This window comes from Lactuca sativa, chromosome 9, assembly GCF_002870075.4.
Source record: "Lactuca sativa cultivar Salinas chromosome 9, Lsat_Salinas_v11, whole genome shotgun sequence".
NCBI classification, from domain to species: Eukaryota; Viridiplantae; Streptophyta; class Magnoliopsida; order Asterales; family Asteraceae; genus Lactuca; species Lactuca sativa.
Window position 1 is genome coordinate 181,616,695 of NC_056631.2, and position 13,936 is coordinate 181,630,630.

Below are 13,936 nucleotides of genomic sequence, written 5' to 3' on the forward strand. Positions count from 1 at the left end.
TGTTATTATTTGTTATGTTGTTGCATTGATATCAATAAGTATATGTGTTGGGGGTATTATATTACCTACTTGTGACGGAGTTTTATGCCATCTGCATACCATGGGATTAGAATGGTGAATTGGAGGTCGTTCCCTCTAGATCAGGTTACTTCAGATGCGGTGACTGTAACATGTATGTGTAAGATTCAGTAGTGCCTTACTACTTGCGGAAGGCGTTAGTCGGGTAATGATCAGTTATATTCTCAGTAGTGATAATCCAGAGTTTTTAGTGGAGTAGCTAGCGGTCAGTAAGGAAGTGGGTTGGGGATGTGCACCCCAAACGCAGGTTCTTGAGATGTAGTCCTTAAAGCAAATATAGTTAAGGATCGAAGGGTGCTAAGTCAGATAGCAAGAAGGGTGCGGATCTAGTAAGAGTTAGTTGGAGCGCTGACAAGGGTAAACGTTGGCGGACAGCGTATCGCCTTTTTAATGGAAGGAAGGTTGGGAATCCTTTCGACCAGTGAGCAGTAAGGAATTAGCCAAATCCAAGTGGGGGAGAACTCTTCGAGTATACAAGGATAAGAGCCACGTAGACCCAGAATGAGTGCGCGACCTCTGAGAAGAAAAGATAGTAGCACAGTGATTGATGGATTGAGAAGTTTAGAATTGGGAGTTCGAGGACCTTCCCAGCAGTTAGTTCATGTAATCGAGATGGTTAGAAGCTGGTTGGGAATCCAGGATTGGAGGACCACCTGTAGGGCTCAAGTGAGTCGGAATGAGGATCCTAAGAACGGTTACCAAGAGATGCTTTCGTATTAGTAGCCAGTGACAGAGTCAACATGCAGGATTGTGTAGATTCAGGAGTTGGGAGTTTGGAAACTTCCCAAAAATAGCTTATTGTATCCGGATTAGTAGGCGGTTGGTTTGGGAACCAAGCCGAAGAATTCCTCGACGAAGTGCTAAGTATATCAAGGATATAATATGTCGATGTTGATGCAGAATTCAAAGACTGAGGGCTGGTTTTGAGAAATCAGGATGAGGAATCCCTAGCAGGACAAGGGATAGTCAGGATGTCCTCAGATAGTAGTAGTAGTAGTAGTGTTGTAAGTCTGTGGGGGGTAGCCGTAGCATTCACTAGCAGTCAGATAGTAGTAGAGTGTTGTAAGTCTGCGGGGGTAGCCATAGCATTCACTAGCAGCCAGATAGTATTAGAGAGCTGTAAGTATGCGGGTGTAGCCGTGGCCTTTATCAGGTTGGTAGATAGCATGAGCGCGTTATTGGACGCGGGGGAAATAGTAGTACCCACCAGTTCGGGTGTAGCAGTGAAGATATGGGAATCCCGGGTTAGATTTCGGATTTCCCAAATGGTTCAGTTATGGTTAAGTCAGCAATTTGGCTATAGATCGTCACATCGGTTATGAGATCAGAGTAGCAGTGGACCGTTGGGGTTCGGGTATGTTAAGGGCTACCGTCAGTTTGGGAGCCATCATGTTGTTAGTCGTGGAATTGATGATGTCAGGATGTGACGTATGGACCTGATCGGTTGGATCGGAAGTTTGTTAGAGCCACAGTGACAAGATAACTAGTGGAAACTAGTTCCAGAGAAAGATTTCGTCCAGAAGTCGTGGGAGCGACTAAGTGAGGAGTCCTTTGACTCCACAGTTGAGTTGGAACTCAGTGTTGCAAATAACCGACGAATGATTGGTAACCAGGAGGGTCTTGAGATAATTGGGAAGCAGTGTTTTGGGCAACTCAGTGATTCAGGCGTATTCAAAGTTTCAGGCATGTTCATTGTTTCATGCAGTTCAGAGTTTCAGGCATGTTCAGTGTTTCATGTAGTTCAGAGTTTCAGGCATGTTCAGTGTTTTAGGCAGTTCGGTGTTGCAGGCAGTTCCGTGTTTCGGATAGTTGCAGTGTGAGGGTCAGTATTAGTATAGTTGGTTGATTTGGAAATGGCAAGTCCCTCTCAGCAGGATCAGTTGAGCCTTCTGCCAAGTATAAGTGATCTGTAAGGATAGATAGGCAGGTAGTTTTTCTTTCAGGATGGAAGGCTCGAGTTAGTAGGAGTTGAGTAATCAGATGGGAGATAAGCAAGCTGGTTCCAGCAACATCGTTTCAGTATGAGTGGCAGAATGGATAGAACAGTTATAGGTAGTCGAAGTATCTTCAGGAGTCGCTGGGAGCGACTAGGAGATTGCGATGGAGTGTAGTGACCGGTGGGAGTCCGGTAACTCAGATATCGGCAGATTAGTTGGACCAGGGTGGTCTCAGTGCATCCGGTAGGCGGATGAGGGGTAACAAAATTTTCAGTCGGAGGAAGTAACGTTGAGGAAATTATGGAAAAGAGAAGAATTCAGTATGTACCAACAGTAGTGACCAGCACTGTGAGTGGCTGGAGTGATGGACAAAAGGGTGTTAGTTTTCCCAGACAGAGAGTTGGAGGCAGTTCGCAGGACAGTTGGCCATAGCAAACGTCGAGGACGAAGTTTAGTTTAAGTGGGGGAGAGTTGTAACACCCAAGACCAGAAAGTCCAAGAAAAGGAAAGAAACCTTAAGTCAAGGAGTGGACTCGTCGAGCCCAGGGAGGAACTCGACGAGTCAGAGCGGGATCCGGGGGATCGAGTAAGTGACCAACTCGGCGAGTCGGCTCGTGAACTCGACGAGTTGGGTCTGAACGAGGAAACCCTAATTTCGGGACTTGGTACCCTATTTAAGCATCTTATTCTCTTCCCTAGGGCTCATTTGCGGCCCTATAGTCCAGAACCAGAAACCCTAAGCCTCCATTGTTGCTCATTCAAGCTTTCTTGCCATTTTGGGGATTTGAAGGAAGAAGGAAGAAGGCGCACATTGGGGATTCAAGAATTGGCAGTAGATCCAGAGTTTCTGAGGTCTTCCAGAGCATTTGAAGGTAATGAGTCGCTACCTTCCCTCTTTTGCATATAGATCAACCTTTATCATGGGATTTGGGGCTTTTAGGAAAAGTTTATGAACCATTTCGAGTTAGAAGCCCAAATCTGAATTTGCTACTTCAGAGTTATGTGTATCTTGGCCTAGAAAATCCTAAAGCATCAGTCTATGGGTTGATTGTTGAGCCCCTTTGTCTCAAACCCTAGTTTATAGTGATTTGAGCCTAAATCTCGTTAGCTACACGTAAAGTTTGCCACTTTACATAAGGAATAGGCTTTAGAAGAGTGGATCTACAGTTTGGAGTCCATGCATGACTCAAAAGTCCTCTGCATGTATGTAGATCTGAATGGACTCGACGAGTCCTTCGAGTGGACTCGGCGAGTAGCATGAAGATGAGGAGGAACTCGACGAGTGGGATGAACAACTCGTCGAGTCGGATGAAGTTAGGCATGAACTCGGCGAGTTGGAAGAACAACTCGACGAGTTGGTTGAAGATTGCCTTGGGCTCGACGAGTCTATTCTTGGACTCGACGAGTCAGGTCGCGAAACCCCAAACCCTTCGAGTTGAAACTCGAATCAGTGAGTCAGGTAGAGACGCAACGAGTTGGACAGGTCAGGACTCGGAAATAGTTGGACTCGGCGAGTCATGGACTGACTCGGCGAGTCGAGTCGCGAATAGAAGGATCCTGAGCATATGAACTCGGCGAGTCAGTAGGTGGACTCGGCGAGTAGGGTTGACCTGGAAGGTTGACTTTGACCAGGATTTTGACATTGACCAGAGTTGACTTAGTTGACTTTTAGAGGACTGTCAGACTAAGTGTCATATTGATATTGATAGCTCGGAGAGCTAGAGGAGCAGCGGCTCATGGGATTGTCGAGTAGCAGCCAGAGGATTATCAGCAGAGCTCAGCAGTTCAGGTGAGTTTCCTTCCAGTAGGAACGGGTCTAAGGCCACAATGCCGGCCCGTTTAGCTAGCAGTAGTTTCCGGATTTTAGTCCGATGCAGTAGTTAGTATGTTTGATGCCTTCGTGGATCAGACAGGATTTATGTGTTATGTGTTCCGGGCTACGGCCCGATGCAGTATGCAGTATATGTGTGTTCATGCTAGTTGATATGTTTATGTTATGTTCTGTTCAGTTAGTTCCGGACTTCGGTCCGATGCAGGGGGCAAGGCCCCAGTTAGTCTGGACTTCGGTCCGATGCAGGGGACAAGGTCCCAATCAGTTAGTCCGGACTTCGGTCCGATGCAGGGGGCAAGGCCCCAGTTAGTCCGGACTTTGGTCCGATGCAGGGGACAAGGTCCCAGTTAGTTTCCGGACTTCGGTCCGATGCAAGGGGCAAGGCCCCAGTTAGTCTAGACCTCGGTCTGATGCAGTGGGCAAGGCCCAGTATGTTTTTTATATGTTATTGTACGGTATGTGGTAGTTTGGGGGAGCTCACTAAGCTTCGTGCTTACGGTTTTCAGTTTTGGTTTCAGGTACTCAGTTTTCAAAAGAGGAGCTCGGAGAGATTGCAGCGCACACACCATAGTCAATTAGCCTGGGAAATGTTTTACTCTGATAATGAGATTATGTTTTGAATCTAATACTCGAAAGTTATGTTATGACTTATAATACGTTTTTATAAATATGGTTTTAGTAATGTTTTAAAAAGAAATATTTAGTTATGATTTTTGGGTCGTTACATTTGGGGTGTGACAAACCCCAAACATCATAGTACATAAGTTGAAATGGTTTGGAGCATGAAATATGACTTGATGAAAAAGAAAGTTTGTGACTTTTGCCTAATTGGCATGGTTCACAAGTAGATAACATTTTATTTGTGGAAACTGGAAGATGAAATTGTGAAACAAGTTGGCGAAGAATGGCTTCGTGTGGGTGAGCCAATCGATTGTGCCAGCCGGTCATAGAGGTGCGCACACACACACACGAGAGGGCCATAGAAGATACAAATTGTTGAGATGGAGGTTCCAAGCGATAGAGACCATGGTCAAGGTGACCCTTGAGAATTGGAGTGCCCTGAAATGTCTTAACCACACAATGATTAGGCCAAAATTCCATGAATACATTGTTATCTTGAGTAAGCTAAGAAACACTTAACAAATTCTTAGTGAGACGAGGAACAACAAGAAATTCAGGTAAATGCAATGAGGATAATGAAGAAGAACCAAAATGAGTAATATGGACTTGTTTACCATTACCAACTTGCAGCTTGTCATCCCTGGTATATTGATCTGTGATTTGTAGTTTGTGGAAATCAGGGGTAACATGCCCCGTAGCGCCTGTGTCAAAATACCAGGAAGGGTCCATAACAGTTGACAGACTGTGATATTGAGCAAGATTTGCTTGACAGGATTCACTGGATCTTGGTTGGTCTCGAGGTGGTGGACGCCTGGAGGGGTAATCAGTTTGATTGCCTCGTTGCCAACAATTTATGGCTTAATGTCCATGCTTATTATAGAGTTGGCAATAGGGACGACGCTGACGATGATCAGAAGGCCTGAAACTATTTCCTGAGAACGAAGAAGGGGAGCGATTTAGGGGATGAGTACGTGGGACTTTGTGTGCTGCTGGAACAATTGGAGGAGGAGTGGGAATGTTGGTGGCGGTAATTGAGCGGCAGCCTGTTTGGCAAGGTCTTGGTCAATTCTAGCTTCTTCTTGTAGAAGTAAACCCACAAGATCGTCCATAGTGGTGGTTTCAGAGTGCATAAGAAAGGCAAATGCAAAAGAACTGTAAGAAGAGTCGAGACCATAAAGAATATACTCGATAAGATCATCGTCACTGACAGGGGTAAGGTTGGTAGCCAATGAATCTGCGAGTTATCGCTTGCAGTCTAGATAATCAATCATAGATAAAGGACCCTTTGGAAAGGGTTTGCAATTGAACTTTCAGGGCCATTTTTTGAGCCCTAGTATGCATTCGGAAGGTGCGTTCAAGTATTTGTCATGCCTAGTGTGGAGAAGATGAGCGGGCAACAGTAGCAGAAGTACGATCGGTCAAGGTAGACTTCAACCATAAGAGAACATAGCGGTCCCTTTTTTGCCAAGTAGTGTATGCATGATTGGGGATTGGAGCAACATCGTCAATTAGGGCACCATCATCACCATCGGGAACGTTTTCAGCAGCAGGGGGTGGGATAGTTGCAGGTGGGGGAACAGTATTGATGATGAATGAGTCTAGATCAAAGCACTCAAGGGTAGAAAGAATAGTGGTGCGCCACAAGGGGTAATTGTCCTTGTCTAATTTTGACACTGATTGAGGGGATTTGGAAATTGAAATTTGTGGAAGCGATGTGAGGAGCAGCAAGAAGTTGAGGATTGCCGTTATTAGAGTTGGAGAAGTTGTAGTCGGAGTCAGTCGTATCTCGTACTCTCGTCAATCTCCGGTCGAAGCTAGAAAGTCGTCGGTTGTGATTTGTGAAGAAAGCTGAAGCCCTAATTTTTCATTGTATTTTATATTAAATATATATTTTTTATAATAATAATAATAACAATAATAATAATAATAATACTTGAAAATAGAGACAGTGTTTGATTCTTCGCTAAAATCTCTCCAAACCTTCGAAAACCTAGTTCTTGATCTTGGTTGTCAATGGATCCACACTACGAACAGAGGTTAGTGGACGAAGTAATTTACCTCCATTCTCTCTGGCACCAAGGCCCTCCCTCAAGATCATTACCCTATACAAATCTACAACCTATCACTCCCACTCAATTCAAGAAACACAAGAAAACCCCCAAATTTAAACCCAGGAACCCCAAGAAGGTCGGCAGTTTCTCCGGCACCGAATGGCCGGTGAAACCTCTTCCCGAAGCCCCTCAATTAACTCAATCTGGATGGCCGGAATTGAAGCTAAAACCTAATCCACAACAAACAACTCGTTTGCTAACACCAGAAGAACTAGAAAACCACAACTGGAACCAGATCCAGCAAAGGGCATTGAAGGCCGCGAAAGAATTTTACTCCAGAAATAGCGGTAGCGATGATGAAGAGAGCGATGAAGACGACGAAGACGACGATATGGATGAAGAAGACGGTGATGTTAATGAGAAAGAATACGATTTCTTTTGGAAAATGTTTAACGAAGATGAAGAATTGAAGGGTTATTATGTAAAGCATTGTGGTGGTGGAGGTGAATTTTCATGTCTGGTCTGTGGCGGAGTGAATGAGAAGAAGCATCTGAAAAGGTTGAAAAAGTTTAAAGAATGTGTTGCTCTGGTGCAACATTCGACTTCCATTGCAAAAACGAAGAAGATTAGATCACACAGAGCTTATGGCCGAGTTATCTGTAAAGTTCTTGGGTGGGATATCGATAGGCTTCCTTCTCAAATCGTCACAGAGCATAATCCTAGTGAATTACAGGTATCCCATTACTGAAACTTGATTGAATTTGATTAAAAAGTTCATAATTTCTTGTATTTGCAGGGAAATGATGTTAATGGTGCTTGTAATTCTGGTTTTAACAAGATTATAGATGATGGGTCGTTGAATTTGGAGGTGAATCCTGATGAAAAAGCTCATGATTCAGAAACTGTTGATGATGAATCCATGGTTTGTGAGGAGTCTTTGACATTAGCAAACGTAGAAGAAGAAGAAGATACAGGGAAACAGGCTTTGAATGATGTGGAAACGACCACAAGGGGTGTAGTCAACAATCTTGTGAGAATTATTATATCATAAAATAAAATTCCACTCAACTTTCTTAGACATTTTTCCCATTATACCCTTTGTAGCATTGGTGCATCAGGGTCATTGATAGTAGGTGGTTTATATAGTGCAGGAACATGTCATCAACAATGGTGCTAGAAGCAGCAGAAACAAGAAAGTAGAGATGAATATGAATTTGCTGCTTGAAATGTAAGTTATATAATATATTGATGTGTTACCTAGAATTTTAATAAGGTATCATCATATTATATGATCTTTAGGATTTTTATTTGGTTATTCTATTTAGGAATTACCTCCTAAATTGCGGTTTCTAGTTTAGAATTGTGGACAGAGTTTGATAATTAAATTATATTAGGGAGTTGAGATTTTCATGACAATGAAATACATTTTTTCCCGTTTTATATTGGTATAAAGAACGTTTTCCAGCCTAAATATCTTCTAATCATCATAAATCGAGTTCAACGATAAGTTCTTTATCAATATAGTGTATCACCAAAATACAAAATTAAATTAGATCGCGTCCATGTAAAAAATATCGAAACGACTTTAAATAAACTAATAAAATAATTATGGACGCTGAATTGTGTCTCAAAGCAATAATTTAATAAAATTCCATAATAATGTAATTATTTTCTTCGTATAATCATTTAGAATAGTGGGTGTGGACTCGACTACCGGTTCGGCGGCCTCGGCAACTCGACGATTGTTAACCGATGAGAGATTTTTTTTTTCTTTTAACCAATTTATTACTTAAACCTCTTTTTTTAAAAATTACATTCCTTCTAAAAAATACCCATTTAAAAAATATAACTGTTTTTTTTTCTTTAAAATTTCAAATTTTAAACCCTCAATCTTCACCTATAAATACCCTTATTTTTATTCACTCTTCATTCCATTCAAATCTCTTTAATTCTATTCTCTTAACTTTCTTATTTTTCCATCATTTTCTACACCTCGTCACTAAAAATGGTTATTGTTTGGTCGACTGAAGAACTTACCCGCTCGTTCATGGATTGATGTAGCACAAGATCCACACCATAATGACTACCCTTCGACTACTTTTTGGAATAGAGTCGTCGACATATACAACCGTCAAACCCTTCAACCTCGAAGAAAAGATTTACTCTACACCAAATTGAGAAACGAACACGCAATCGCAACTCGGTTTATCATTGTGTTTCGTAGGGTGATGCATGATGCTGAAAATGGTGAAAACAAAAATACTTTGCTAGAGAATGCTCTTAAGGCTTACCGTGTTAAAACTACCAAAGATTTCAAACTTGATGGGTTTTGACAAATTGTGAGGCAGAGCCCCAAATGACGCCAAATTTGAAGTATTTGTCTTCTAATTTTTAGTGGGTTTTATGTTTGAATTTCTAGTGCGATGTTTCTGAATTTCTAATGGTCTTAGTGGTATTTTTAATTTCTATGTTTTTTTTTGAATTTCTAGTGTAAAGTTTTTATTTTTTATTTATTTTTATTTTTATTTTTAATTTCTCTGCTGCCTGAAAATTGCTCATCGGGAAATAGTGTCACCAACGAAGTCCTGAAATTTGCTGGAATTCTCCCCGGTGAACATCGTTGCTACTGCCGGAGTGCACATCACTCCCTCTATCCTCTTTGTCGTTGTTGAATCTGTGTTTTGTCTCTTCGTTTTTGTAAAGTTTTTTTTAATTATCTTTCTCGCTCTCACTCTCGCTCCCTATCTTTCCACTTCTCTTTCTCTTTTCTTGAATGTGATAAGATAAAGTGTAAGAAGGTGAAAGAGATATGAAGAAGTAAATGAAAACCTGTGAAAGTAAAACCAAAAACTGCAAAACCATTTATTTATTATCTCTTAATTTCTGATTTTTTTACTAAATCAAAGAGGGTGATGGAAAATCTTATAGAAATACTCAATTTGCAGTTTAATTTTATTTTATTTTTTATATTTATTAGTTAGTACTATTTTTTTTTTTTTTTTTTTTTTTTTGTAATTTCTTAATTGTTGTTAAGAGTATTACAATAAAATTTGTAAAACAATTCACGTAAAGCTAAAATACAATTTTATAATACTTCGGAAACATAAAAGATTAACCATTACCATTTTCACAAATGTAAAAACATTTAGTATTAATTTTTTTGTTTACATTTTTAATATGCTTTAATTTTATACTATAATATTAAATTTGGTTATGTTTTGAAATTTTGGTTTTGGCACCTCCGGTTTTATAGCTTATGTTCCGCCCCTGATGACAAGTGTGGCAACTCGAACCTAGCAAATGACAAGTTTTGGCTAATGTGTGGCAAAAATGACGTGGTGCCCATATGGGCGAAACCTGCAAGTAAAATGAATTGCTAAAGGAATGAAGAAACATTGCTGGGAAAATTGACCATGCTTCAATGTTTTGGTCATAACTCAAGTTCTGGAGCTTCGATTGACATGAATCAAGAAGTTCTGGAAACTAGACAAGATTTGCTACAACTTTCGTGTTTTGAGTTTCTGCTAGTTATGTAATTTTGATCACCCAAACTTGCACGGAAGGTGAAGGATGCCTCCAGGCTTCTAAGACGTTCCCCAGGACGTCCAAGTCAAAAGGTAAACATCTAGGCAAATTTCGCAACAGAAAAAAAGGAGGATCCCGTCTGCGTCTTACATGACGTCTAAGACGGCCCCTAGGATGTCTTGGCGTTTTAGGGGCATCTTGTGTTGGAACGACGTGTTTCAGAAAGCATAGGAATCAATGAAGGACGTCCTAGAATGCATCTAAGACGTCTAACGTTTTAGGCTAATTTTTAGTGTATTTCAAGGACGACTGAAGGCATGTAAAGAGGTACGAAGAACGCCTAGGCGTTATACATGACATCTAAGACATCTCCTAGGACATCCAACGTCCCACATCACCCAATTTCGCTATTTTTTGCCAAATATTATAAATAGGGACCTAGGCATTCGTTTTTAGGGTTCCACCTCCGATTTTCAGACCTTTTTCCTGCATTTTTGAGGCTTCTAAAACGCTTGGAAACATTTGGAAACACAAATCCATTCCATTTTCAATCCGGATTCAAGGCAAGATTTCATCGATTTCATTATCAAGCTACAAGTGAAGATCATTTCATTGGTTAATCTTCATCAATTCTTTATTTTCCAGAAATTATTTCTTCTTCACCAAGGTTTAATTGTTCTATACTTTGATAATCATTAGGATTCATTTTTTGATGATTCTAATTTTGTTTATGGATTTTATTAATCATTTCATTTATTTCCTTCAAGTAATTTGTTTTATTAACTCAATGGAAGGCTAAATCATTAGGCTACTTCCGGGGATGTTTAGGACTTTTGGATGAACACATTTGATTATTACTTGGTTCTAGTTAACCTCAATTGTTACTTCCGGGGATGTTGGGACCTAGGCATTTGTTTTTAGGGTTCCACCTCCGGTTTTCATAGCTTTTTCCTACGTTTTTATGCTTGTAAAACCCTTGGAAACATTTGGAAACACAAATCCATTCCATTTTCAATCCAGATTCAAGGCAAGATTTCATCGATTTCATCATCAAGCTACAAGTGAAGATCATTTCATTGGTTAATCTTCATCAATTCTTTATTTTCCAGAAATTATTTCTTCTTCCCCAAAGTTTAATTGTTTTATACTTTGATAATCATTAGGCTACATTGTTTGATGATTCTATTTTGTTTATGGATTTTATTAATCATTTCATTTATTTCCTTCAAGTAATTTGATTTATGAACTCAATGGAAGGCTAAATCATTAGGTTACTTACGTGGATGTTTAAGACTTTTGGATGAACACATTTGATTATTACTTGGTTCTAGTTAATTTCAATTGTTATTTTATGTTTCATATGATAATCTTTTTGTAATAATGATTGAAACTGGGCTATATGAATTTGTGTGATTTCATAATTAAGATAGTACATTGTCAATTCACTGATTGTTCCAAGTTCATGTAGTTTAGGAATAAATACAATTGTTTGAATCCACATGTGTTATTCCAACAGTTAACTACAAGACACTTTATTGCTAATTCACAAATTGTTCCTAATCCAAGTAGACATAGGGAGTAATACAACTAGTTGAATGAACATATTGTGTACCCAAAATTAGGTGTTGCAAGATAATTTACTACGACCTCGATCAGTATCCACCATCAAGAGTAAGACACTTGGAATGCTAGTTCCGTCTAATATTCTTGGGTGTCTTAAGCCTTTAAGTGCTTAAATCAAATATTGTAACACTCTAAATTTTCAAACAAAATTTCATTTCTAAAACCACATAAAACACAATCTCACATTTCTCAAATCACAAATGTATAAGTTGTTCAAAACACAAGCCAATAAAAATGTTTGATAATATCCCAGAATCCTCAAAAACATAATCTCTAGCTGGTGTGTACAATCAAGCCGACGCCTTCCCGCGATCCTGAGAGGTATCTGAAACACATTTCACACAACACTATAAGCACGAAGCTTAGTGAGTTCCCCAAAATACCACACACAATAATTAGCCTCTCATGGCTATATCTCAATAAGGACCCTCCGGTCATGTGTCTCAGTGAAGACCCTCCGGTCTCACAACTCGGTTTGGACCCTCCAGTCCTAACTCAATAAGGCACAAAATAATATACAACATAAATCACAAAGACATAATACATGATATCAAATAACTCAGTATAAACACATAAGACCCACCGGTCAGTAACTCAAATAAGACCCTCTAGTCAATAACTCAAATAAGACCCTCCGGTCATACAATATTACCACACATGTAAGTATAGTGAGAAGCATCACCTCGTAAGTAAGCAAGTAGGTCTCGTACTCAACGATCGGTCTAGAATCCGCCTACGTATCCTAATCATCTCTAATTAACACTTTATAACAATAAATTTAGAGATGTTAAGCTAACCCCTTTTCTAACTCTCGGAAAGGGTGAAAGACCATTTTACTCTTCCATGGTCTCCATAATCCATAACTTGACCAAACCCTAAAAGTCAACGGAAGTCAACACTCGAGTCAACAATCCATGTTGACCAAACTCGTCGAGTTCCTTCGCTTCTTTTGAAAAATTTGGAAAATCCAACTCAACTCGCTGAGTTGTCTCACCAACTCGCCGAGTTCGTAACGCGTCCAGACTATCGAGGAAAACCCTAACCAACTCGCCAAGTTGGCACAACAACTCGCCAAGTTGGCTCACCAACTCGTCGAGTCCTTTCAACCCATTCTCCCATTCAGACGCTTTTAAGCATAACTAAGGCCCCATACTCTAGATCTGGCCTTCTATGGATGAAATACCACGTAAAGCTACAAGATTTACGTTCATGCATGGCATTCAGGGCTATGTTTTCCAACCCAAGCTCAATAAAGGGTTTAATGCATGAAAGTTGGTCGATAACTTGATAATGCTTGAATCTTTTGGCCTAAGGGACCTCATACTGTCCATATCTGAAGTCTCATCTTCAAGGCATGCTCAAACAACTAAAGGACTCAAAGAGAAGATGGAAATGGCCATAAACTCCCTAGTAAAGAGATCTAACAAACAAATGGTCAAGGTAATAGCTTTTTACCTCCAAATGGCAGCTAACACTGAAAGAATATTGGATCCAAGGGCTCCTTCTCGTTCCAAGCCTTTTGCTCCTCAAACTCCTTCCAAGAATGCACTAAAACATACAATCTTAGCCTCTCTCTGTTTCTCACAGATGGTAATAACTCAATTAGGGTTTCTCTCAACGTTTTAGGGTGACGAGGGAGGCGGGATAAAGGACTTAAGGTCCTTTAAAAAGGGTGCAAACCCTGAAAATTTGGGTTTTCACACTCAACTCCTACTCATCGAGTCGGGTCCAGTCAACTCGTCGAGTAGACTCTAGAAATCACGCGACCATCTCAAACTCTACTCGGCGAGTTGGGGCCTCCAACTCGCCGAGTTGCCCTGTCAAAATGAATATAAATTAATTAAATATTATACTTGTGAGTCGGGATGTTACTAAAGGAGGCAACTCAAGGAAGCTTTAAACCATCAAACTAATTTCAAAAGAGAGAGATAATTTTCGGCCACTAGTAATAGAGGAGTATTAAGACTCAAAAAACCAACAAGTTTTCTTCATCAGACTCTCTTATATACTCCATGCATGCATAAAGGCTACTCCTTATTTTATTCTAAAGTAATACTCTAGAAAGTAATGCATGCGATACAAGTTATGGAGATTGAAAAGCAACCTCCATACATCTTACACCACTTTCGGCCATACCTCTAAAGAAAATAAAATTCTTTTATTTTTTATAAACTCAAAGTTTATAAAATATAAACTTTATCTTTAGGTAAAAGACAAAAGATCCAACTAGTCCAAAAGGTTGTACATGACTTATTAATTCATACCATACC

The 13,936-nt window shown here is 40.0% G+C and overlaps 1 protein-coding gene across 8 annotated transcripts; it reads left to right on the forward strand.

Moving 5' to 3' along the window:
• The first annotated feature begins 6,397 nt into the window (after window positions 1-6,397).
• Window positions 6,398-10,626, forward strand: LOC111893402 (uncharacterized). 8 transcript variants are annotated; one of them, XM_042898116.2, is made up of 4 exons: window positions 6,398-7,251; window positions 7,357-7,548; window positions 7,670-7,746; window positions 9,772-10,626. In XM_042898116.2, the coding sequence occupies exons 1-4, from the start codon at window positions 6,481-6,483 to the stop codon at window positions 9,896-9,898; spliced, it is 1,167 nt and encodes a 388-aa protein (XP_042754050.1). In that variant the 5' UTR covers window positions 6,398-6,480; the 3' UTR covers window positions 9,899-10,626. The 8 variants fall into 8 exon arrangements, with proteins under 8 accessions (XP_042754050.1, XP_042754049.1, XP_042754051.1 ...); XM_042898115.2 differs by having other exon boundaries at window positions 6,399-7,251; window positions 7,315-7,548; window positions 9,772-10,619; XM_042898117.2 differs by lacking the exon at window positions 9,772-10,626 and adding an exon at window positions 7,844-7,939 and having other exon boundaries at window positions 6,399-7,251; window positions 7,315-7,548.
• The last annotated feature ends 3,310 nt before the right edge of the window (window positions 10,627-13,936 follow it).

Excerpts from the sequence above, each read along its gene's own strand:
- LOC111893402 (XM_042898115.2), top strand. The coding sequence starts at position 6,481 with ATGGATCCACACTACGAACAGAGGTTAGTGGACGAAGTAATTTACCTC. Across the intron at positions 7,549-7,669 it reads GGGGTGTAGTCAACAATCTT|GAACATGTCATCAACAATGG; the intron begins GTGAGAATTATT and ends TATATAGTGCAG. Across the intron at positions 7,747-9,771 it reads ATGAATTTGCTGCTTGAAAT|CTTATGTTCCGCCCCTGATG; the intron begins GTAAGTTATATA and ends CCGGTTTTATAG.